At 55.5% G+C, this 26,629-nt stretch overlaps 1 protein-coding gene across 1 annotated transcript in view; it reads right to left on the reverse strand.

Moving 5' to 3' along the window:
• Positions 1–18,467: 18,467 nt before the first annotated feature.
• Positions 18,468–26,629, reverse strand: part of H6PD (hexose-6-phosphate dehydrogenase/glucose 1-dehydrogenase) — an 18,316-nt gene continuing 10,154 nt past the window's right edge. The window contains exons 4-5 of the mRNA XM_025048530.1: positions 26,332–26,338; positions 18,468–25,642 (exon numbers count right to left, since the gene is read on the reverse strand). Coding sequence (XP_024904298.1) covers positions 24,122–25,642; positions 26,332–26,338 — 1,528 coding nt within the window. The 3' untranslated portion in view covers positions 18,468–24,121. The remainder of the gene's footprint in view (positions 25,643–26,331; positions 26,339–26,629) is intronic.

Here is a 26,629-nt window from a genome sequence, read left to right on the forward strand (position 1 = left end):
CGAGCGAGCGGGAGGGGCGGCGCCCAAGCGTCGGTTCATTCTGAGGCGTCTTTGGGCAACGCCGGGCGGCCTCCGCTGGGCCAGAGGCCGGCGTTGCAACACCCGAAGGGCCGCGGCAGTGCCAGGCCCCCCCGGGGGGGAGGGTGGCTTACTACTAATAGTTTTTACGATCTCTGAGGAGGGTGGGGGTTATTTCAGTAACCTCGGAGCAAGGCCTTGCTTGCCTCATCTGAAATTCCCAGCAGCTTAAAGTTCCGTAATTCTAGGGCACAGGAGAGGAGTTCCTGGGCTGGCAGGGAGTCCAGGGCCTCCCTGGCCCTGCTGGAGCCCCCCTCCACACACGTGCGCGTTTCCGTCGCGGCACCCACAGGGACCGAGGTCGCAAGACTCTCAGACCCCAGGCAGGGCCTGGGTGCCTCGGCATCCCAGCGCCTGGTAGTTCCAGGCGTACAGCAGGCCGCACTCCATGCATGATTGTTGAATGAATGATCCGACGATGGCCTGGAAGATTCCCGCCCCTGAGGACTTCTCCCCCTGCTCTCAACACAGCAGCCTCTGGCACTGTAGAAGTGGGAAGCTTTGAAAGAAATAGCTGATTTAAGAACAGAGGCTTACATGCCTCCACCCCTCACTGTGTGTAGTGTCCATCGAAGGGAATGCGGAATTAACATTATTGGAGAAGTGTTATAAATAATGTGGTTTCTAGTTATTTCATCTTTACCAAAACCTGTAAGGGCGGGACTCATTGCAGAGATGAGGACGAGGTAAGTGCCCAGAGGCTCTGTCCTAGTAGAACTTAGAGCCCAGCTGGACTCTAATAGCTTCCAAAGTTCAGTGTCTCCTCGCCTCACTGGGCTGAAAATCAGTTTCGGTTTGTTTTGAATGTTAAAAACACAGGCTCAACTGGCTGCCATGGGCAGGGTGGGCCTCAGTGGGCATTCTGGCCAAACAGTTGACACTCCTGGTTCAGACTGTCTAGGAATGTTGAAGCAGGCTAGTCAGGCGGACAGCCACTGCCAGCAACCCAGGGGAGCTGGGAATTTCAGAGTACATGGTTCCTTTTAGCCACCGTGCAATCTGAGAACTGTTCCTTGCTCCAAGATGTTATCGTGCTTGGAAAAACTGTGAAAACATGGAGGTGACAGAGGGTCTTTCCTGGTTCCTGCTATACCCTAGAGTGTGGTCTTGAAAAAGCACAGCTGCCTCTGTGCTTCATTTCTCTCCCTTGGGGGGGTAGCCTTGGTTGATGTGTTATGCAGGGAGTACGCATCCCTCACCAGGTGCTGTCCTCTTAAAGGGTGGCCTCGCCTTTTATCCTGGAGGACACCTTCCAGGGGAGACTGGGGCAGATTGCATACATGCAATTCAAGTGGCAGGATCTGGTCATTTGGGGGTAGGCACCCCACCTTTGATGTAAAGGCCCTCACAGTTCCTAATTAGAAGTCAGCATTCCCGCCCCACCCTCCTGCAGCATTAATCTTGAAATCTCAGCTCTGATCTACTCAGGTAATTAGATCCTGCTGACGTAAATTTTCCAGAGAAATCCTGGGGAGTGAGCCTTCCTCTCCTCCAAGAGCCGGGGGGCGGATGATGCTGGGAAACTGGTCATAGAGCAGAAACCGGGTTGCAGCCCGGAGCAGTGTCGAGCAGTCGTGGAGGCCAGATTGTGTGAAAGGGGTGTATGCTCATCATATCAGTGCTGATACTATTGTTTGTTAAAAAAGATACATAATCTTGCAATATGGTGACCTCAGCTGATAAACACCACCCAGGAATTTGAAGACTGACTCAAGTATTAAACCAAGTATCTGTGTTCCCCAAGGGTGAATAGGGAGGTGGGCGGCTCTGGGCTCCTGGTGGTACAGCGCCCCCCCTGCTACCCCCCACATCCACACACATTTCATCACTCACGTCAGCACAAGTTGCTCATATCTCTAATCTGTCTCAGGAAAGTGACAGGGAGAAGTTATTAGAGAGCAAACGAGCATCGGCTGCTTTTTCTGATGATGAAAAGTCTGTGCAGTGATGTCCTGGACGCCCTCTGGGCCTCTAGAACATAACCGTGCCGCCCCCGTAAGCATGAGGGCTCCACCTTCTCTGTGACCCTTCGCTAATTGGAGTGAACAGGCAAGGGATTTGGACCTAGACAAACTACGCACCCCAGCTTGGCCATTCACCGGCTGTGTGACCTTGAGCAAGTTACTTAACCTCTCTGAGACTCAGTTTCCTCATCTGCAGAATAGTTTCCCAAGATTTGGGGTGGGGGCAATCACTCAATGAATACTAACTGAGCATGTGCAGAGGAATGTGTTAGAATGAAATCAGAGGATTTGGAGGAATTTCGAGGTAATAGACATATTTTAGACATTATTACTGACAATAATAAAAAGAGGTTTCATGAAAAGCATGGGGTCCACAGAAGTGGGGCAAGACCCAGCCGAACAGAAAGAACACTGAAGTGTGTTAATAAAACTTAGGCCCATTTGCATCCCAAACATAAGATATACTTATATCATGGTGTGAAACTGAAGTAGATTGGACCTTATCTTACAGAACTTTGATCTTACGGCATTCATGAATTAGTACATTGATTCATTTCATAGACTCTGGCCTTAAACTTCCGTGAGTTTCACACAAGATCATATATTAGACAGTGACACCTGCTGGCAAAATGTGATATTGCAGCGTAGCTCTATCAGACACTGTTACCAGAATAAAGGGATAATGCAAAGTTTTGGAGGCTTTAAATGAGACACCGGGTGATAACCAGGCTTGAGGAAAGTTACTATAACCTCGAGGAGACATTAATAAAGAGATGACCTTGTGCTTGTGACAATAACTATTGCAAAGTTCTTCAAAAACGCTTCCAGTGAAATCAAAGCGGCAGGCTGTGACCTCGATGCCGGTCTCGGCTACTGGCCAGACGTTTTCGACAGTCTTTCAGTGTCTTCCCCCGCCCATGGGACACCTTCAGTATTATAGTAAGACGCCATTCAAATAATACAGTAAAGCACTCCTCCAAGTATTCATTTCTTTGGTCCTTCAGCATTTATTATTTACTTATTTTCTATTGAGGAATTGAGTGAATAAATATGGAGCAGCACTATTCTGCATGCTACAGAGTGAGCAGTAAACAAAATGGGCCAGGCCCCTGGCTTTAGAGAATTTCCGTTTAAGTGGAAGAGATAGACAATAAATAGTAAATGAGATAATTTCAAATAGTAACAAGTGATAATGAAGAATCATTTTATATAGATTAGCTCTATGGCCTATTTTTATTTAGACAGAGACCTGTATTGAGTGGCCTCGGTTCAAACTTTAAGACTCTTTCTATATGAAGTTTCTAGAAAGGTCACCGTGGTGTCTCAAATGACAGATCGGAGACCGCCAATAGTCAGGGACTCATTTCTTTTTCCTGTACCCCACCACATTTTGCTGTTAGAAAGACGCTTTGAAAATGAGTCCAAACTCACAGGTCCAGCCTCTCTCCTCCATCTTCATTTCAGGGTGCCTCATTTCCCCAGCCAGGAGGTCAGGTGCCTCATTCATTCAGTAAGCATGTCCCGGGAGTCAGCCATACGCCACATTCTGTACTGGGCACTTCTAAAGTTAGCCTTGACCGCACAAGGGATCAGTATGGAGAGTGAGGATGGGTTCGCTCCCACTCTGCCTCGCTCTTGGAAAAATACCTCCAAGAGCCTGGAGTACCAGCCCCTCTACCCTTCTGCACAGAGCCCGGCACATTCTGGGCAGGCTTATTCCTCCTCTAGGATATCCTGAATATTTCTCTGCAAGGCAGATCAGATTGGAAGGACAAAAAATGAACACATCCAAAGCTATAGGATGATTATATATGTGTGTGTATAATTTTATGCAATATATAATTTAAAGCAAACTTTTAATATTTTAATTTATTGGTTAATAAGATTATATGTTTTCAGTGTACAATTCTATAATACAACATCTGTATGTTGCATCGCGTGCTCACCACCCAGAGTCTGGTCTCCTTCCACAACCGTATATTCGATCCCCTTTACCCTCTTCGATCTCCCCCTCACCCCCTTCTCCTCTGGTAAAAGCTAACATTTATTGAATGCTTCCTATACATCAGGCATTGTGATCTGTGTTTTACATGTATCATCTCATACACCCCTCCTATGAGGTAGGTACTAGGATTGTTATATTTTATGATGGGGAAGGTTTTCCAAATGTATCCCTTGGTGCCAGGAAAGAGCTTTCCTGGGTGTTGCGTGCCACACCAAAGGGAAGGAGCACAGACAGGGAACTGCTCGAGGCCACATTCGACAAGCAGCAGGCACAGAGCTTAACAACACGTATACAGGGCAAAAATAGAAACCTTAACAAGCTTAGTCTGTATGGTGGTTCTAAACCAGAAGCCTGGACCTGAAGGTAACCAGCCGCATAGATCAAAAGACAGTTGTCGCCAGCGTGTTTGTTCCCTAATTGTTTGCGATTGCGTTTCTACTTCTCCAGAGGCGTTCATCCATGTGCAGCAGGGGGTGTTGGCTAAATCGCACAGGCATCTCTTTTTTCAGGAAGTAGATAATCCGGAGCTATAGGATTGAGCAAAACTATTTTAGCCAATGAGTCAAGCGATGGTGGCTAAGCTGAAGCTGCGTTGGAATCCGGCAAGTCTCCTGGTGTTAGGGGGAGACTTCTGATTATTTGTTCATTGGCACAGAAGGAAAGCTGTCCCTGGAAGAAAGCAAAGCCAGCATCACGCACGCCTCCCGGGAGTTCTCATGTCAGGTGGTTCTAGGGATTTCACGGGATGCAACAATGAGAAGCCTCTGCTTCGTTACGAAGAGAGAGAAGGGCAGTGAGCGCAGCCAGGGCACATGTGCTTTCAGCCTCCAGCTGTCAAGGCAGTGAGCTGCCCAAGCTCGAAGGCCATTATCAAAACCTCCACATATAAAGATGTAGCCAGGCGTGCACATCCCGCCTAAGCAGCGGTGTGTGTGGACCCTTTCTTAGTAGACAGGTGTCAACATCATTCAATATTACGTATTGAAAGGCTGACTGCGTATATGGGAACGTCAGCAGCTTACGAATGGCCCGATTTACACTGATTGTCCCACAGAGTTTCTTATACAGTACGAATATTCTGGTCCCAGGGTTGGCTTAGGTTGAAACAAGTAATGAGCTTCAGTGGGCTGAGTACCCTAATTTTATAAGATGGGCCTGTGGGGCAATTTAAACATACAGTGGCATTTGGAATCCCAGCAAAATTACCTCCAGGGCAAACTGAGGGGTGATTACTGTGTCAGGCAGACCGAGGCTTCTGAAGACACACCCATCAACGGCGGAGGTTCCCCCAACTCACACTAGATTGGGATATGCGGACGAGGTCGCTGTTCTTCCAAGAAAGAGGGGGAGATAAAGAAGCAACAGTAAGAACAGGTGTACGGGCCTGATCGGTCATCTGGGGAAAGCTGCGTCCTTCAGGTGCCCCCAGCTTCGATTCGCGGACACTTTTAGTTTCGGGTCACCGGATGGCGTGATGCGTGAATCCAAGAGGCCGCTCCCTGGAGTTTGGTGGCACAAGAGTCAGTCGACAATACCTGAATGACGTTAACCTCATCAGCAGCACGAGGCTGGAGGGGGTCCTTTTGGAGGTGCCTTTCCAGCAGACAGAATTCCCAGGTTGCAGAGGGAAGCGTTTGGGGTCTCCGTCTCCCAAGGGGATATGAAGTGTGCTCTACCAAAGCGGGCGGTTTTCAGTAGAAACAACCCGGCCTTTACAATATAGAACTTGGTCTCCCTTTGACAACTGTGGATGGACAGACACAGCAGCCAAGGACATGGGACATCTCGCAATGATCTCGAAAGGCCAGAGTTGATGAATCCTGAGGCAGGCATAAGAGAGACGTCTCTTCCTGTCTGGCACAACCAACGACGGAGGCGGGGGCGGGGGGAGGCCTAAGATTGGGAAGAGTGAGTGGCCGCGCTGTCGTCCAGGGTCCCCGCGGGGCTCCCGCCGGCTTTGCCAAATGAGTTTTAATAATGCCGTTTGGTGAGTCCCACGACACCGGAGGGCTGCGGGTGGGTGGTAAGGGTGCTGAAATGCAAAACCGGCCACCGACAGACTCGTCGAAACACCCGACTAGTAGAATGGGTTCCCCCATCACTGTGGAGTTCGAGAGGGGTTCCCCGAGTGGGGCTGGTCTTTTCTAACAGAATTTTAGCCGCAGACGAGGCAGTGGGTTGTCTGCAAAGGAAGGCTTCAGTCCAGTGAGAATACGTACAATTCATGGCTAAAACATATTTACATCCCTGAGATGGGGGAGGCCGTATGACATCCGTTTGCCAAATCTCGAGGGCTTATCAGGCAGATTAAAGTGCGAGCAGCTCTCCCCGGGCTGTGTTTTGGACACGTGGGACAAGTGAGGTAGGGCACTTTTCCGCCTTATTAACATCTCCCCACCAATATTGGTGCATAAATGCCATCGTTTTGTCAGGAGACCGATGGTTTAAGGCATGTACGGTGTGAAGGAGTGGGAATCTTAGAATTTCTGGTAGGTCTTGTTTGTTATTTGGCCAAACCTTAGTTCTCTCTCTCTCTCTCTCTCTCTTTTAAATCTAACCAACTGTTATTTTGATGGAGATCTCAGCGAGGTGGTTTCCTTTGGCCCCTAGAGAGTCCAGTTTGGAGTGTCCAGGGATCTTAATGATAGCTCAGGTGGCTGGCAAGAGTATGGTGTCGAACACATTTTGGATATAAGAGCCATTTAAAATCTTTTCCTCATTAGAGATAAGAAAACCTCGCTGTTTCCACAGCATCCCAAAGTCCCGGGCGACCCCAGACACAAACCAGCTTTCTGTGTAAATGTTTTAGTTTTGCCTCACTGGTGTTTACATCAAAAACGCTGTCCACAAAGGAGCCAACGACCTCTGTCATGGTCCAACAGAGTGCTCCCCAAGATGACAACCTAAAAAATTGACTAGAAATACCCAACGATTGATCCCAGAAAAGGAAAAGCGATATCGGAAACCTGGTAACTATTGGTTCGATTTAAAAAGAGAGAGAGAGAGAGAGAGAGAGAGAGAGCGAGAGAGAGAGAGAAACTCTGGTCTGTACAAACCTGTTATTTGGAAGTAACCTGAGGTGGGGTGCTGACTCCATGACTTCAAAAGGAGTTACAATAGCGTAACCAGCACAGTGTTTACCATTTTCACCTTTTAAATAAGAACCATCAGTAAATCACGAAAAATCTGCACCGATTAGAGGAACTTCCTGTCGGTTATTACCGGGAGTCAAAAGGCGATCTGCGGGCATCAGGCAGTCACGCGGGGAGGAGAGGTGAAGGAGGGAAGAGCAGTAGGATCGCGGTTTTTACGAGAAAGACACAAATAATGTGTTCAGGTGGCACCTCTAGCGCGTGGCGGAGCCTGGACTCGAAGCCGGGGAATCCGGTTCAAAAGTCAGCGCCTTAACCGTGATTCTATGTCGCTTCTCAGACTTTAGATATTAAGGTAATGTCCAAAATGAAAAAATCAAATCAAGAAAAGGAGCTTCAGACAGTACCAGAGGGTCCCCAGTGTCCTCCCCAGAGGCAACCCCCTGGCCAGCTTCCTGCGTATTGCCAAAGCCTGTGTGTGCTCCCAGACACGGGGCCGCACGCCACACGGGGGTGTCCCCTCTTGATTCTATCCCCTTAACGATCTGTCCTGGGGACGGCTGCCGTCAGGGCACAGGGCGTCTCTCTGGTTCCACTGCGTGATGGTGGCTCAGGCCAAGCCAGTCCTCCACTGCAAGGACTCTGGGTGAGCTCTTCCCCACGCGCCTGAAGACCTGCGTGAAGCCGGCCACCAAGACGTGGGAGCAGGGCCATCAGGCCCAGTGGCCTCTCATCCCAGGCACAGCTCAGAGCTCTGGCACCCGACCCAGAGAACAGCTCTTGCACCAGCCGCTGCCCACTGTTGGCACAGGCCGGTGGAAGGTCTAGGGGAAGGCGAGGTCATAAGCCAGGTGGCTCTGGGCCGCAGAGCCTCCCTGCCCGCTTCTCGCTTTATGGGTTGTCTGGTCACCCTAGACTTCTGACTTCCACGTGCCACAGAGATGCCCGGTGCTGCCTGGATGAGTGGTGCTCGGGGATACTGGGTCGACCGAATGCCAGTCGGCCTCGCCCAGCCTCCCCCAGGAGGGAGGGGGCCCCCTCTCCGTCCCCCACGCTGTCCTTGCTCCATCCCCGTGGGCGCTGCAGCCGCTCTGTGTTGGGAGGCTGAGTCTGGGCGAGGTCGCCAAGGTGCCCACTCGGAACCCAGAAGGAGGAGGACCAGGATGGACTGAGCTGAATTTCCTTTCTATTTAAAGGGAAAACAAGACAAAACAAAACAAAAAAACAAGTCAAAACCCAATTTAGTGAGGACGTTGCTTCCTCTGCCCAGGCTCTCCCTCGTGGGCTGTGGGGTGGGCAGTGGCAGACCCTGTCTGCAGGGTAACCGGGGGAGAAGGAGCGGGGAGTAGGGGCTTTCGTCTCCCTGGGCTGGCTCAGGACAGATGTTGACATCTGGTTTTAAGTGAGGGGTCTGTTTTTTCCCCACTCAACCAGTGGGTTTGCCTGGAGCTCCAGAAGGAACGTTCAGGAAATTGGTGGCAATTTGAACCTGGGCTCCTTCTGGCCTCTGGGTTTCATTCCGAAGCCAGACCACCCAGGTAGCTGGCACGTACCAAGAGTGGGTTGAGCTCTGTCTGGAAGTCGCATCTGGGAGACACTCGGCAGCAGATGCCTGAAGCCAGGGCCATCTGCAGGACTGTCAACCTGTGTCTCTGTGCCCAGCAGGGCCAGTGCTCCGGGCCATTCTGCAGCTCGTGTGTGTCTGTGGGGGGTCACCTCTGTCTCCCAGGGCAGCTGGGAAGAACACAGGGACAATAGCAAAGATCCAGAAAGGAGCCCCGCCTCCCCTCAGGGGACTCCGGCCGGGGGAGGCGGAGCGTGCGAGTGCTCCCCGACGAGACCCCCCAATGAGATCCCCCAACGAGACCCCAGCACAGGGACAAAGCAAGCGCAGAGAGGGCTGAGCGGCCGGCCCAGCACTGGGCTGCTGGATGGACAGCTTTGCCGGTGACTCTGCCTCCACAGCCACGGTCCCCATGGTGCAGAGAGCCCTCGGAGAAGTCCTGCGCCGTCAAAGGGCTTCCAGGTCACTAAGTAGGAGCATTTTCCAGGCTGGAGACGCCTTGGGGGTTTACACCCCATCACAGCCACCAGAGCCCGAGAGCGGCAGCTCCCGCACGTCCTCGGAGAAGGCGGGTCGGAGGCCCAGAGACGCCAGGGGCTGGCCCCATGTCCCACCGCAGGGTTCCCTCGGGGCTGCTCCCACTGAGCATCTGCGGCGCCCCCCAGGGCGGGCGGGCGCCCCCACCGGGCACTCCCACAGCGCGCAGCCGGCCTGCAGTCGCCTGGGTCCTTGTCTCTTTCCCGGCCAGACTGGGAGCCCCAGGCAGTGTCCTCCTGTGTCCCAGCCCGTTTCCCCCGCGACAAGCACAGTGCCCGCCCGCAGCCGGTGCTCAGTGAAACTCATGTCGTTACGTGGAATCCGCCAGCAAATGCCTCGTCTGTGGCCCACGGGCCGACTCAACCCGGAGCCCGGCTATCCCGGCCCCGGACTCTCTCAGGACACATGGGCCACAGTTGGGAACACACCTGGTAGGGGTGCTCGTCACTCTTGTGTAACACAGAACCCCTGGTGCACGGGAGACCTGCAGCCGTCAGGTGACGGGCTTGGTGTGTGGACACATGTGCCCCCTGCCTTTGCTGTGGCCCGTGCCTCCGGCCAGTCAGGGCACCGTGCCAGGAGTCCCTGAAGGGGGCCACACTCGATTCCTCCCCAGAAAGCGGGGTTTGCTATCCAGTTAACAGAAGGGGACCCGAGCTGCAGGACTGGAGCCTCGGTATTTCTGAGTCAGAGCCCGACTCAACCTCGTGACGCACTGTCTCCTCCCAGGTGTCCCGGGAAGACCAAGGACAGGAGGGACCCCGCACCCTCGCACCCAGCCTTCTAAGCAAGGGGTGGAAAATGTGCCACAGGCTCCATCGAGCATCACTGGCTGTTTGGACGGGCCTCGGGTCTGAAAGGAAATCACTCTTGGCAGGAGCCCCTCTGTGAGTGGGAGCGGGCCGTGTGGGCAGGACCCCGAGGAGCTGGCAGAAGGGGCCGGAGGGAGGGGACGGGTACCGGAACCCCAAGGGTGAGACAAGCATGGAGGTCTGGCTGCATGAGCATCGTGTCCCAGCTTTGAGGACACGGCCAGCCCAGGCGACCCCTCGCACCTGGAGTGATAAATGACCCACCTCATCTGGTCCCATGGATGGACCTGACCAGCCGAGGCAGCCGAGGAAGCCGAGGAGCACTCACGCGGACCAGCCTCCTGGGGCCCAGGATGGGGGAAGGCAGGATGGAGAGGGAGCAAGCCGTGCCGTGTCACCCTACCTGCCCGACCTCTCCGAGTCCAGGGTGGGGTCCCGATGACAGCTGCCCTCCTCATGGACGGGGCTGGGGGCAGGAAGGGGACATTCGACGTCACAGTCGCCACACTCAGGGGTCGGGGCCTGTGATGGGCCTCCTCCCTCTCCAGCTCGGACATGGATGAGCACGTGTTGGGATGGACGGATGAGGTTGTTGTAAAGCCTGGTACACAGAGGACACCCGAGCATGGATGTGTTCACTCGCCTCCTAGGCAATGAGCAGGTCCCGGGTCCCACTCCCGGGCAAAGATGCTGCCATTCAGCTGCTCTAGACTTGGGGGACGCTGGGGGACACACTTTGGGCTCCTTCCTGCGGCGAAGCGCCACACTCCCCACTGCCACACAAACACCTTCCTCCAGGCCCAGTGTTCTGAGGCCCAGAGGGCCAGTCTGCTGGGCTGGGGACATCCCCAAAGGGAGCTGCTGCGTGAATTCGGGGTCTGTGGCGGGGGAGGGAAGGAGGCTGCTGAGGGGAGGACAGAGGGCGGAGGGAGCCCTTTTCGGGGATCAGAAAGCCAGCTGTGAGTCCCAGGAGCATTCTTCCTCAGGAAACTCTCCACCAAGACGCCACCCAAAGTGAGGGCAGAGGACAGTGGTGTCACATGGGCAGCCTGCGCAGACACGGCCTCAGAGAGGGGGCTGCAGCCAGACCCCGGCCCACAGTGGCGTCCGTGTCACCTGAGGCCCCAGCCCGGGGGTCTTCCTGCTTCAGGTGACCGGTGGGCAGTGTCTGCAGCTGCTCAGGCTTGGTCCAGCAGACTTGGAATGGGGCTCAAATTCAAGAGGTGGGCAGGGGGGCACCTGTGACCTCCACCGTGCCCGGTCCTGACACCGCATTTCAGGATACTGTGAATGTCCGCCTGGGCCACGCATTAAGTCAGAATCTTTGCAAGGACTCAGACATGGCTAAGGACAGAGAGGCGACGGTGGCCTTGGGTTTTTTTTTTGAGGCACTAAGAGTAATTTTAGCAGTTTGCTGTGGGGGAGCCAAGGAAAGCACTAGAGTCCAGGTTTATTTTGAGAGCACGAAGTCACTTCGTGGGCATGTCCCCTCCCGTCTCTTCCCAACTTCACTCTCTAAGCCTGGTGGGCGTCGGAGCAGACGGCCCGCGAAACTCTGGTTGTAAACACTACTCTCGCTTCGGGATTCTTGGGGGAGGACTTGCTTCTGGAAGAATTTGGTGATTAAAAAAACTTTGGGGTGGATGTTCCCTTCTCTGGAACATGGGATAACAACTGCTAAACTTGTTATTTCTATTAACGAGACCGCCCCGCTTGCTGAGGACCGGTGGGCACTATGTGAAAAGGCTGAAGTGTGTCTCTCTGTACGTGTGTCTGACTTGCGTGGTTCAGGGCCAGCAGCTTTTGCTTTGGGGAGAGACCCACTGAGTTGGTGCAACACCCCAGGGACGGACAACTGCCCCTCACCCCAATCCCAGGAGGAGGGGCTTCATGGCAGGAATCTGGTCAGTAAAGGGAGCATTTGCCTCGAGCTGCATGGACACCGCGCTTGACAAAGACTGGGAAAATCTCAACTGTTCATAGCCAAGAATTGGAGGGGGAGCGGAGGCTCTGGGGGAGGATGGGTGGCAAGAGGTTCTCTCCAGGCCCCTCCTGAGGCTGCCACTACAGCGACCCATGCCGGACCCAACAAAGTCCTCCCAAGGTGTCCCAGGCAGAGCCATGAGCCAGACGCCCTCTCTTCCGCTGGCTTCCTGGGCCATGCAGAGGCCGAGAGCTGCGGGCATCCACATTCCCTGACTAACTGCACGAGGCGGGAATGAGGCCAGCGACACACAGTAAGGTCACCAGACTAAACACGGGACACTCAGGTAAATCTGAATTCCAAATAAACAACAAATGATGTCTTAGTGTAAGTGTGTCTTAAATGTTTCATGGGACACACTTCTACTTAAATCGTATTTTTATGTTTTACCTGAAACTCCGATTTAACTGGGCGTCCTGCAGATTTACTTGATAAATCCGACAGCCCTTTCGAAAGGGGAGCTGAGCTCAGCTTCCTGGTGGCGCCGCCCGACGCCCCCGAGTCCAGCGGTGCTGAAGCTGCTCCCATCATTTCTTTCAGATCTAGTTCGAGTTGGGTTTCCGTCAACCAAAGGAGTCCCAGTTAAAATAGCGAGTGACGGCCAAAATTCAGGGACAAAGTAACATGTGGTTTGGAAATCCAGGGGCTTGGGAATCCGAAGTGCAGAACCAGGAGCTCAGGACGTCTTGAGAGAGGACGACTGGGCCTGGCACCCTGGCCTGCGGCCCACAGAGGCTTCTCCCCGCTTCTCTTTCACGGTGAGTGGGCGGCGTTCTTCCTACACGGAGTGTGACCCGGGCTGACCCCTGCTTCACTCTTTCTCCTGTTCAATTGCTTTTCCAGGCTCCTCCTATGTCTCCTTAACTCTCCCTTGAGGATGAGAGACTTCTCGAAGATAAATGGATAAACCCCAGATCAAGGAGAGATGGAGGATTCAAGGGAACAAGGGGTACGAGCTCCATGAAGACCCCCGTGGGCCCCCTGGACTGGAACAGAGATGACTGTGAACCAGCACCTGCTCAGGATCTAGGCCCGGCCCCCCGAGGCTGGGCTGTGCAGGGCGGTGTGGTCAGCCTGCCCACCCACAGCGCAGGTGGACAGACGGAAGCCTCCAGCACCCGGCGGAGCCCCAGCCTCGATGCGAGAGGCACAGGGAGGCAGCAGGCACATGCGAGAGACAACGGTGGCAGTCAGCTCTCCCTCTTCCCCCACAGGAGAAGGCGTGTGTGGGCATCGGAGAAGTGGGGGGCAGCTTGGTGAGGAGCCTACAGGGGGCAAAATCGAACGGACAGGGAGCCAACGGGAGAGAAACCAGCACAGACCCTGAACGATAACAAGATAGAAATAACAGACCTCCCAAAATCCAGAGTTGGGGACAGGTGGAGGGAAGCGTGGTGGGAGCTGACATCTACACCTGTCAAAGTCAATAGCCCCACGTGGTTTTCATAAAAATCGTGTTAAAAAAAAAAAACCACTAAGGAATCCAGTTTCCAGGTGTCCATATAGATTTCTAACATCAAAGAGATCTTTTGGGGAAATATTATTTACTGTGTGACAAATCGTTATTTAAAGTTCAGCGATTCCCTCAGGTTCAAATAAAATTATTAATGTACTATGAAAATTAAAATTACCTTCAAGAGAAGGATCCATTTTTAAAAAATATTTTTCTCTCTTCTATTTGTATCTATGTCTTGAAAGATGTTCATCTAATTTGTGTGCTTTTTGGTACTTTTTTTGACTTCACTTATAACAAGTATGCATTATTTTTACAAAACATTTTTTTTCTTAAACAAAAACAATATTAAAAGATCTTAAAGCGATTAATGCTGAGTGGAGGTAATCGGCACGGATTAGTATTTTTGTCTTTGTGGTTTTCCATGTTTTTCTTTTTTTCAGCTAAAAAAAATAAAAGCAGTCCTGAATAGCCAAAGCATTCTTGAGAAAGAATAACAAGCTGGAGGCATCACGGTCCCTGATTTCAAACTGTATTACGAAGCTACAGCAATCAGTTTGGTATGATATTGGCATAAAAACAGGCACATAGATCAATGGAACAAAATAGGGGGCCGAGAAGCAAACCCGCACATGTATGGTCAATTAATTTATGACAACAGAGGCCAGACTATACAATGGAGATAGGACGATCTCTTCAGTAAATGATGCTGGGAAAACTGAACAGCCACACGCAAAAGAAGAAAACTGGTCTACTATCCCACACCCTGAAACGAACTCAGAATGGAGACTTGTAACCGTAAAAACTCCTGGGGGAAAACAGGTTCATGACGTTGATTTTGGCAATGGTTTCTTGGACCTGACACCAAAAGCAAAGGCAACAAAAGCAAACAAGTGGGACTGTATCAATTTAAGAAGCTTCTGCACAACAGAGGAAACCAGCGACAACATGAAAAGGCGACCATCTACTGAATGGGATACAATGTTTGCAAATCATATATCTGACGAGGGGTTAATGTCCAAAATATATATGGAACTCATGCAACTTAATAGAAAAAAGAATCCAGTTAAACAATGGGCAGAGGATCTGAATAGACATTTTTCCAAAGAAGACATAAAGATGGCCAACGGGCACATGAAAAGATGCTCAACGTCACTAATTACCAGGAAAACACAAATTAAAACCACGGCGAGATATCACCTCACATCTATTAGGATAGTTATTACCAAGACGAGAAGTCACAAGTGTGGCTGAGGATGTGGGGAAAAGGGAACATTCGTGCACTGTTGGTGGGCATGTGAATTGGTGCAGCCACTATGGAAAACAGTGTGGAGTTTCCTCAAAAAAATTAAAAATAGAACTATCATACGATCCAGCCACTCCACGTCTGGGTATTTATCCGAAGAAAATGAAAATACTAATTCAAAAAGACATATGCACCCCCACATTCGATGCAGCATTACTTACCAACAGCCAAGATACAGAAGCAACCTAGGTCTCCCTCGACAGATGAATGGATAAAGAAGAGATGATCTAGAACTCCTCCCTCATCCGAAGACCTCCAGTGGATGCCTGAAACACGGACAGCACCGAAACATGTGTATACTATGTTTCTTCCATACGTACTGTACACGGCGTTTCACCTCACAGAAGCATCCTACGGCTTCTCTTTGGCGTATCCGACTGCCACCATCGCTACCTTGAGCTTTGGTTATTAAGCAAAATAAGGGCGACTTGAACACAAGCGCTGTGATCGAGGGGACAGTAGTGTCCACAGTGTGGACACGGCACAGCGTGGACGAAGGGATGACTCGCGCCCCAGGAGGGAGGGAGCAGGCCAGCGGGGGATGTCATCACGTTCCTCCGAACGGCACGCCATGTAAAACGTATGAGTCGTGTATTTCTGGAATTTTCCATTTAATATTTTCAGACCAAGGTTGGCCACGCATAACCGAAACCACGGGAAGCAAAACCGCAGATAAGGGGGAGCACTCGTGTGTGCCTATCTCCGATAGAAGGCTGTTCAGCCATTAAAAAGAAAACCCTGCCGTTGGCGACAACGCGCTGGACCTCGAGGGCATTGTGCTACGTGGAGGAAGTTAGACTGTATGATCCGACTTACACGTGGATCACTAAACCACAAAAACCAAGCTCACAGATGCAGAGAACAGATCGGTGGTCGCCGGAGGGGACCGGATGGAGGGTTAAAAGGTACAAAGTTCCGGTTATAAAACAAGTCAGTCACAGGGATGTGATATACAGCATTATTAATATACGGGTGACTAGTTAGTCATTCTGTGTCACATATTTGTTAGTTGCTAAGAGTAAATCTTAGATATGCTCATTCATAACTCTGCAAGGTGACGGATGGTAACTATATAGACCTATTGTGGTGACCGTCTCATCGTGTATGCCAATATCTAATCATTATGTTGTATCCCTGAAAACAATGTGTGTCAATTATACCTCAATAAAATAATTTTTAAGAGCTTATGGTGCAGCAGGGAGGGCCTAACTGGTAGCATGAGCTTTATGATTTTTATTTCTAATGATGCTTCTTCAGATGAAAAACATGATGACAGTTTCCGCAAGCTGGGGCTTGGGACGGGAAAGAGGAAGGGGCTGTGTAAATGGCAGAGCGGCAGGCGAGGCAGAGAGGGTCTCACGGCCCTGCCCTCCGGCTGCCCACGCCTGCTAGCGTCCTGCAGGCGGCACTGACCTGGCCTTGCTCTCCACCCACAGCGAGTGGGAGAGTAGCCGGGCGTGGGGGTCAGTTTTTGCCTTCCTCTGTCAGGCCCCCACCCCGTCCCTCTAGTGACCAGAGTGCTGGCCCCTGACGTGGCTGGGCCAGTCCCTGCTGCCTGCCTGGCCCGCTGCGCACGCAGGACATGCCGTCTCCTCCAGAGACGATGACGGACGCCAGTCTCCACAGCCGCCTGGTCCTCCAGCCGTCCAGCCTGTCCCATCCGCCCCGGCTCGGAGAAGCTCAGCTGACCGCACCTGCGGAAGCCTCGCCCTCCAGGCTGCCATTGTCTCCTCCTCGCCCACGGACTGAGACTGGGGCCCTGTGCGGCCACCTCGGATGCAGCTAGCAGACCCTCCAGAGCCGCTCTTTGGGACTCACCCCCACTCCACCCCCACTCCGGTCCCTGCTGGGGTGGCCCCCCTGCATTGCCAAGTTGATGGCCCTGCTCAGAGCCTCCTTCAGGAGGGGGCACGGCAGGCGTCCAGGCGACCTGCGGCCGATGTCGCCAGACGTTCCCCGCGGCGGACGGCGCGTGCCTCGCCGTCGGCATTGCCCCTCATTCTCTCACGCGTTTTCTGCAGGGCCCTGAGCTCAGTCCCAGAAACGCAAACCTGAGTAAGGCACGAGGCGTCTCTGCGTCTCGGTCCCCGGCCGTGCAGGCGAGGGGCGTCGGGGAGAACGGAGGGCATCCAGCGGCACGCAGCCACCCTGTCCCCTCCTGTCCCCTTCTGCTGGCAGCTGGGGAAGGTGAGCCCTCCCTCTGCAGACCTGGTGGCAGACACCGGAGAAGACATTCAGGCCGGCAGTCCCCAAGCTGGCCCGCCAAGGACTCCCCTCCTCCCTTTGTATCTGTCCCCGCTTTGCGAAACTGATCAATCAGGAAAATGGGGCAGATGAAGCAATAAGGACGCAGCCGGAGCTGTGCGGTGCCGGACCGACGCTGGTGTCACCACACGAGACTCGTGACACCCTGGCCCCAGCCGAGACATCCGCCCTTCTGACGCAGTCAGTGCGGGGCTTCTGCGGGGCTTCGGAAACACGGAACCCCGCCCCTAGCTCCAACACCCCCTGAGCGCGCCATCGCGAATCGCAGCTCAGTTTTAACCAGTTCCAGCGCCTGGACGTGAGCGGTCGGCAGGCAGAACCTGGGCCTGGCGATGGCCCCAGGCTCCAGCCCGCGCCTCCTTGGGCTTTGTTCTCTGCATGTGGCCTCGTTTCAGGCCCCCGGTGGCGCTGAAATGGCTGCTGGTGGCTCCCGGTTGACAGGCCCTCGGGTTGGAGACCAGAGAAATGGAGTCTCTTCAGCCCATAGCCTTGGATTCACTTCGCTCTGACCGACTTGGGCCACAGGCCCCCCAAACCAATCACTGCAGCTGTGGGTACTGGATGTCCTAACTGACCAGGACACCTCCTCACACACAAAAAGTACAGGGAGGCTCCCCAAAGGAGGAACAGGTACCAGTGACCCTCTGCCGCAGCCTGTACGGTCATCAGCTGGTCCTCACAGTGTCCGGTCTTGGGAGACGGTGGGCCCCCCCGCTACGTTTCTACGAGGACAGCACGGCCATTGGCCATTGCCACAGATAAGCCAACACCGATTCGCCCCAGCCCCAGGCTACCTCTCTTATGAGGGATGCTTCTGTGTGCTTCCCAGGCCGAGGCACAATCGAGGACGGGGACCGCAGCCTCCACAGTGCCCACGGGCCTGGCTGTGTGTCTGTCACCTGTGCCTCTTGGTCCCTGGGGATCCCACCTCTACTGCATATGCATGGTGCTCTGGCTCCTGGACCCCCAGTGGCTCTGCGATTCTGCTTGACGGCCCCGCACAGGCCATAGGACGACTGACCGCGGCCCCTGGCACCGCTGCTGTCGGACACTCCCCAAGGTATCTCCCTCTCAGACGCCGCAGGGCACGCCCTTCCGGCCACATCCTCCTCCATGCCCGGGGCTGCCAGGAAGTCTGGGGGACACCTGTTCTCAGGCTGTTGGGGATCTATGAGGTGGGTCATCGTGCCTGCCGCTGTCTCTCCCAGGAGGCCCGTGGACCCTCACGGGATGGCATGCAGCCGGTTCGCCCAGACGAGCCGTACCCGCAGTGGGTACGTGACGAGGTCGCCTTCCTGGGACTCGCTCTACCGTCCCCTCCCCCGAGAACACACAGCACGATGACGCCGTCCTCCGCAGCCCCAGCCCGCCACACTCCCTCTCCCAGAGAGAGAATGAAAGCGCCGATCTTGGCAAAACGATTTTATTGTTTAAAAAAAGTTACATTCGCCATACAAACAGTCATTTTAGAAACTCTGAATGCGTCTCATTGTCTGAGGCGTCTTTAAGTGCTCAGTATTTCCATAAAAACCAGGGGCAGTTTCTCTCTCTGCAGAAACGCATGGCACATTCTTGCTGTTGGGCAGAGGGGGTTTTCACGCTCTCTGTCTCCGTGTCACTCAAGGGAACGGACGGTCCCCTGAGAAGGGAGTTTCTCCATCTCTCTTCTCCCGACGGATGGCCAGCGCCGAGCGTCCAAGCACGGGACAGAGGACACGGGGACGCGAGGTAATGGAAGCACACCCTGACAGCCCCATTTAAGTGTCCTGCAGCAACAGCCTCTAGGCACGGAACCTACTGGGCCTTCCCAGCTGGAGACAAGGCACAGGCCGTGACAGCACTCGGGCCAGCGGAGGCCCTGCTGGTATCTGCTCTCACCCCGCAGCTCCAGTGTGGAACCGGGAGGAGTGGACGGACCAGGTTGCACGGCAAAGTAGACGCAGACTGGGCCCGTGGGTACCAGCTAGTCCAGGGCCCCTTCCTCTAACGCACCCCACGACATCTCATGATCTACCCTTTTACACCTCTGTGGGGTGCCCCTAAGGACCCACACCGACAAATTTATGTGGTTTTGTTTATACCTCCGCTTTCAAGGCTAACTACCACCCATTCAAATCTACTCCGTAAAGCTTTCAGCAGGTGAAAAACGGTGGAGAAGATGCAGAGACTTCCTTTAAGGCACCAGAGCAAGGCAAGGGTTTCAAACACACGCCATCCCGCAAACAGATGCGCTCCCCAAAGAGCCCGGAAAGGAGGCTTCATCGAGGGGATCACTGCCCCACCCCCGCAGCACACACATTTCAGAGATGCCTCCTCCGGTCCCTGATGTTTATTCTTGTGCTGCCCACAGCATCGGCGAGTAGGGACCTTGCTCAGCTTAGAGAGCAGGAACCCTCGCTCCCGCCCCAGCTCCAACTGCCAACAGAGGCGAGGCCGGGTGCCTCTGGAGAAGGGTCCCTGGGTGTTTCCGGAAGACATCTGCACATCTTCCCGGGTCACCTGCCGACAGGGGCTCCCCCTGCCCCCCACCCCCCGGCTCCTCCGGTGAAGACGCGCTGTGTGCTGTGTGGGGAGGCTGATGGACACGGGACGCGGGCTCTAACCTAGAACAGGCAGGAAGCGGGCTCTGCACTTCACGTGGGGACTCCATAGGTAGACACAGCAAGGAAAACAACACGCCCCCCCGCGACTCCCACTCTCCCAGCAAGCGACGAAGATGGGCGGCAGACGGCACAGACGGCACCTGAGGGCACTCGCCGGCCCGCAGGACAGTGAGGGTGAACTCGCACTCAGCTCCAGCGACCAGGCTGAGACCCTGAGAGCCGGGCGGGCCGACAGAGCTGCTCTTTCGCCAGTGCTGTCCTGGCTCTCAGGCTCTCATCGGCGGCCAAATGCTGATTAGGTTGGAGAAGTGCCCTGTTCCTCATGGAAACGTCACCTGAACAAAGCCAGCAGCACCTCTGGTGCCACCCGCCTGGCTGCGGCCTGAGGTCTGCGGCGCCCAGCAGAGCAGCTGCAGGGGGTCGTGGGCAGGAGAGCACTGTGGCTCACTCGCCCTTCACACAGCCAGGCCGGCGGCCCTTGTGGGCCACGTGGTCTGGTGACATTGGGAGACAGCAGCCCTCTCAAAGCCCCCGCCCCCTCTGCAGTCTGTCCTTTGCGGGGCGGGCGGGTGCCCATTGCGTTGGCCTGCCACCATGCCCACCTCGCCATGTCGCCTCCAGCCTTGGCCGTGACTCGTTCATTTTCTGACACTGACCACTGCCAAGCAGCTTCTGTGCTGGCGAGCTGAGGTCTGCAAGGCCCTGTCTGCTTGAGATGAAAATGAGCTGGGCAAGGCTGAGGCAGAGGCTGCTTCTGTGAGGCTGCATGAATTTTTGTTAAAAAAAAAAAATTTTTTTTTATGAAAACTAAATTGTAGAAAACTGTCCTTTAAGATTTTACGGAAGCTCCTCCCTTTCTCTGTCCCATTGTCCCCGGCTCTCTTCCTGGGCTCTCCTCCTGGGAAAGGAGGAAGCGAGGCGAAGCAGGAGGGAGCTCCCAGCCCGTGCTTTCTGGAATGACGACCCTCGAGGGAGTGCTCTGAAGGATCAGTCCACTGGCAGAAAGCTCTGGTCACGCTGCTGACCGGGGACCCCAGGGTGGGAAGAGAGCACTCTCTGCCGAGGAGCAGGGAGCAGGGGGATCGACGAGACGAGACTGTTTTAACTTGTGGTTAGCAGAAAACATGCTTCCAGATCAAAATCGGAATCTAGCTTACAACAGCCTGGAAAGTCCCCCAGTCCTTCCCGACAACTGATGGTAATAATGCTTGCTCTGGAAATGCTAAGTTGACAAAGCCTCCCGAAGGAGGGGCCCTCCTACCTTTTACAGGACTGAGAGGAACCCCCACTGCACTGAGCACCCAGGGGCTTCTGGGAAGGAGGTGGCACCGCAGGGGGGGCTGGGGACACCCCTCTGGACTCCTGAAGACCCAGGTTCCACACCTGGTCTGTGGTCGGTGGACAACTTCAGTTTCAAAATCATCAGTAAGAGGGTCCCTCCACCTGCCTTGCAGTGTTGCTGAGAATCAAGGCCACCTCGTGTAAATCGTGCAGTGTCTAGCCTGGTACTCATCAACCCCGACGTCAGAACTGTTCCTACAGCTCAGGCTTCTGATCAGAGCTTCTTCAGCACCCGCTGCCCTCCCTCCCACCGTGATGGAGGAGGCCTGGCCGAGCATCCCACCCGGGGGGCTGAAGCAGCACTGTGCTGGGCCTGGGCAGGCTCCCTGTGCTGGGAGAGCGGGTGAGTGCAGGGCTGCAGGACTGGGAAGCCGGGGTTCCAGTCCCAACGTGCTCACCAGTGTCCCTGTGGGAGCCGGGCACCCGTGTTCCCTCTCCAGACTCGGGGTCCTTGGCTTATGGAACGGGGTAAAGCTGGATCACAGCAGCATTTTTTAAAAACTATGTATCAACTCGATTCCGCAGATTAAAAGCAACGTTTTTTTTGAAAATGAAAAATAGAAACTAGAGGGTACCCCATGTTCTCAGGGGAGACATTCCTTTATGACACTTGTGCCCGAGACAGGTCTCTGCATGTCTCGTGATGCAGTGTGTTTCTTGCTGTGGATCACGGTCCAGAACACTCGGAAACCACCAGCCTCGGTGGCCGGCCTCTGAGAATCTCTCCTTCCTGGCACAGGGCAGGGGGGAAAGGGGAAGGGGCGTGGGCGGAAGCAGGACTGTGGACGCCGTCTCCCACTGGACTTTCCGGTGTGGCTTTAAGACAGCACTTGATTCTGGAAAGGAAGCCTTTGGTATTTTTATTTGCCCCCACCCTACCCCCATGTGCACACTCTCCACAGGGAAGGGGTGCGTTTTGATGCGAGGCACTCCTCTAAGAACAGGACATTCCAGGCTTAGGCCCGCAGTGACTCACTATTATTCAGAAAGAGTGACATCAGGAGCCAGCTTACCCCTTGTCCTGGAACGAGGCTCGGGCATGTGGAGGTCCCTTTCGATCTGATGTTGCAACCACAGAGGAAGAAGTTCCCAAAGAACAGCTGGAGGGGTGCTCAGGCCAAGGCCCCAGGGATGCGGATACAAAATGCAAATGCAGCACCGTGGGGTCCCAAGGCAGTCGGCCCGCAAGCCCGCAGGATGGTGCGAGAGCGCCCCCACGTGGCCAGAAGTGGCATCTGAACCGCAGCCACCTGTGTCCACTCACGAGCACCAGCCGCCAGCATCTCTAGAGCAAGTTAAAACGCGGACCCCCAGAAAGGGAAGCCAGGGTTGGCCCCCCCTCCGCATAAAGAGAGATGTCCTGTCTGGACTGGGTCGTCGGAGGCTGGCGGAAGCAGAATTGTCACAAGAGTGCCTTTTCACATGGAGAGCCCCTGGCTCGGGCAGCCATTTCAAATGAAAGCAAAGACTTCCTTTATTTTCGGTCCATAGCCTTGAAGAAAGTGTGAACGAGCGAGAGCAGAGACAGAGATTTCGGGAAGCGCCTCGTCAGGAAAGCCTTGTGTGTGGCGCTGACACGTTGTATCTGCCTGACAGAATGTATCTGCCCCATACGAAGTCACAGTCACGCAGAAAAACCCATGTTATCCCTTTACAGTCATAGCTGGTGGGCATGGCTATGTGGCAAATGGAAATAAAAAAATCTGTCCTGAGATTTTTGATTTTTTTAAAAGCATTTCAGAGCACCAACCCCTACACCCCGACCTTGGGGGTTTCAGAAAAACAGGTAGTGCTGGCTCACGCTTCTCAAGAGCAGAACACCCAGTCTATTCTTAAGGAGCAGCTACTGATTTGTCGCCTCAAGTCTTCAGCAGTGCATTAGTGGCGAAGGGAGAGGTGGCAGGAGGGACCAGGAGACAGGAAGCCGGCAGGCTGGGTGCTGCCAAGAGGTAGTATGAGACAGGCGGCCGGGTCACAGTCTGCCCCCCGCCCCCGGGTGCTGAGAATCTGCCGAGCCCCCGGGGAGGTCCTGCGCAGCCCCTGCTGCCTGTGAGCTGAGCCCCCCCCCCCACCACCAAGGAGGCCTGGCTTTGGTCTGGTCAGATCAGAGCATCCGGGTGGTCTAGATCGCGCGACGATCATACTGTTCCCCCCAAATAAGTTGTCACCATCAGAGAAAGATTTGACTGGATCTCTCCCGGCAAAACAAGAGGGGATGCTGAGAGTGGAAACACCCACCGGGAAGTCCCCTGAAATATAAGGGATCCCCTGAAACGGGGAGTCGCTGGAAAAGTCTGATTATGTCTCACGGAGGGGCTGGCTGGCGAAGTGGGGGGGCAGAGGTCCTCGCTGAGGGGCTGGGAACCAGTGCCTCCCTATGCCGAGGTCATCCACTCCAAACGGCAGTCGCAAGATTTCTGGAACCGTACCTGTGACATCCTCGCATTTGCCGCTGTGTTACTGTCTCTGAGGGACAGCCAAGAACGAGAGGGAATGGGAGGACCCTCCACAGGAGGGACCTAGGCACAGAACCAGAGGCACAGACCAGGTGGAGGCGGCCATGCAGAGGACAGTCAGCAGGCTGACATCAGAGGCTCAGGAAAAGGACAGAGACAAGAAGCGGGAGCTCCAGAGGCCCGAGCACCTGGACAGCCCCCGGCGCCCTGCTTCACCCGGACCCCGCACCTGCGCGGATGCCGGTGCTCCCTTCTCTCCACGGGAACCGGGTCGAGGGCCACCGCCTCCAGGATCTCTCCCCTGATTAACTCACGCCGTTTCATTCCTCTTTCTCAGGCTGGGGGCTTTCACGCTGCCTTGTTTTGTGCTGGTTGATATGAACGTGTAACTGCCGTGGGTCTTTTCTTTAGGTGGATGTCTCTCTGCTGACTTGGATGTGAAGCGTTCACGGGCGGAGACTCCATTTCTTCCCCGTTTCTGCGTCTGCCCACCACAACTGGACGGGGACTGTCAAAGGGAGTGGGACGGGGCCTCTCCAGGGGCCCGACCGAGCATCAGATTGCAGAGAGCCAGGGCAGCCGGGCAGGTGGCAGGACCAAGAGGGGAGGGGCGAGGACAGGTGGGGGCCAGCAGTGGAGCGAGCAGAGGACAGAGGCACCGTCAGCCCAGAAACGCCTCATAGTCCATGTACCAAACCAGCTGGCCAGAACCGGGCAGGACTCCCGAGATGGGCCACTTCTTGGGCTCGTGGCCTACGCGGCTCACCAGCATGGTGATGTCACGCTTCAACCTGCCCATGACCAGGACCACCACCTTCCTGGCACGGTTGATGAGGGGCAGGCTGAGGCTCATGCGATGGTACGGCTTGGAGGGGCTCTCGGTCAGCACCACCAGCTGCTCGCCGTCCAGGCCCGCGGGTGACTGCGGGAAGAGGGAGGCCGTGTGCCCGTCGGGGCCCATTCCCAGCAGCACCAAGTCGAAGCTGCTGTTGGTCACCAGGGCTGAGATCTGCTCAGCGTAGGCCTGGGCGCCCCGGTCCTGCTCGGCGCAGAGCCGCTGGTGCAGGTGCACGGGCATGGGGTGGACGTTGTAGTAGGGGACCCTGACGTGCTGCAGCAGGTGGGTCTGCAGGCCCTGGAAGTTGGACTCGGGATCCCAGAGCGGGACGCAGCGCTCGTCCACCAGCCACAGGTGCGTGTGGGCCCAGGGGAAGCCGTAGTGCCCCGTGGCCAGCTGCTGGAACAGGACTATGGGGCTCGAGCCACCCGAGAGGGCCAGGTGGAACTGGCCGAAGCGCCGCACCGCCTGCACCGCTGTGGCTTCGATGTCGCTGGCCAACTTGGCGATCAGCTCCTCGGGCCAGGCCGCGACCAGCGGGCTCTCTCGGTACGTGGCCCTGAGAACCTGGAAGTCACTGGGCATCGGAGCCGAACCTGGCCCCAGCACCAGCTGCTCCACCTGCTGCTGGCAGAAGGCCAGCTGGCCGCCTGCGAACTCAAAGTCCAACAGGTGTCCATTCTCAGCTCCTCCTGGGTAGAGGCGGGGGACCTCACGGGCCAGGCTGTCCAGCAAGGGGGTCCAGAAGACCCAGGAGGCCAGCAGGTTCTCCGTGGTGACGAAGGAGTCCTTCCGGCCGTGGAAGATGTGCGATATGAGGATGGAGTAGGCGTCCCGCTCCCTCACGGGGCTGTAGGCATAGTAATCGGACAGAGGGCGGCCGAAGAGGCGGAGCCCTGGCCGGCCCTCCACCTCCTTCCAGCTCCTGGAGGGCAGGGTGGGCTTGAACAGGCTCCGGCTGACCAGCACGGCAGGGGTACCCAGCTCGCCGTGGCCGATGTAGAAGATGATCTGCTGAGGCAGGCACGGGCTCTGGGCCGTGACCCAGTCCTTCTCGCTCTGGGCACAAAACGCCCGGTTCTTGAACAAGATCCGAACATAGCCCACTCTCTCATCCAAGGCTTTGCCAGACATCAGGATGAAAGGGACGCCCTCCCAGCGAAGGTTGTCCATGTGAACGAGGATGCCTGAGGCGACAGGGGGACAGCAGAGGTGACGCCCCAGCGCAGACCGCCGGGGCCCTCCCAGCCCCCGTGCCTTCCCCGTCCTGCCTCCCTGCCGGTCAGCCCTTCTCTCTGAGCCCGTCCTCTGGGCGCCCCACTGCCTCGGAACGTCCCGGCCTTGCTATCCGCACCCCACCCTTCACCCCTTCCATCACCTCCTCTCCCAGCAGTGCTGGAAAAGCAGCCTTGGGGCCATCTCAGACACCCAGCTCTCTCAGAGTGACAGTCCCCCCAGAAGGAGAACCGGGCTGTGAGTCTCCCACCCGGAGCCTCTAAGAGGTGTCACGGTGGGGGTGAGGCCGGGAGATCCTGGTTGCTGTGGGGGCACCAGGACTTGCCTGAAGCTAGGCCAGCAGGGCAGTGGTGCGCTGGCCAGGAGCCCGCTGGGGGCAGGGGGTGGGGAGGTGGGAAGAGGGGAGGGCCAGACGCCGAGTGCTCTCCCGAGTTCCGAGCCTGGGCTCCCATGAACCATCTCTGCCAGAACTGGGCAAGGTTCTGCCATGTCACTGAGCCTCACGCGTCTGCCCCAGTAACAGGGGGTGATAACCATACGTGCCCCATGGGTGTGCGTGTGAGGACTAAATGAGATGACGGACGTCAAGCGCCTGGCACGTAGGAGGTGCCCCATCGACAGCTGCTGCTCTCGTTGTGGGGTTACGATCTGCAGTCTGAGGGAGCCAGCCCGCCCCCAGGAAGCTCCGATCCTGCGGAGCGGTCAGAGGATGGTTCTGGGGGACACCTGCCTGACCGGCGCGGTGCTAGCTCGCTGGAGGTGCCTCCGGCTGTAGCCGGGCAGGCTTGGAGCCTCACCGGGGAGCTGGACATAAGCTCCACAAGGGTGAGAGCCAGGCCTGAGCCCTCTTGGCGAGCCCCGGAAGGACCTGTGGGCGTGGGCTGGCCTGAGACCGCCACCGGGGTGTCCGTCACCTAGAGAGCGCCAGTGGGCGACCTGCTGCTCTAAGCTGGTGGAGGGCTGGAGAGGCCGGCGAACAGCTCGCTTGCCACCGAGTGCCCTTGCGAAAATCCCAGGTCAAGTCCCTTCTAACCCAAACCCAGGGGCGCCTGGGCGTGGAAGCTGCTTCCGGCCGGGGGTGGGGTGGGGTGGGGT

The sequence above is a fragment of the Pteropus alecto genome, unplaced genomic scaffold (assembly GCF_000325575.1).
Source record: "Pteropus alecto unplaced genomic scaffold, ASM32557v1 scaffold125, whole genome shotgun sequence".
Lineage (NCBI taxonomy): Eukaryota > Metazoa > Chordata > Mammalia > Chiroptera > Pteropodidae > Pteropus > Pteropus alecto.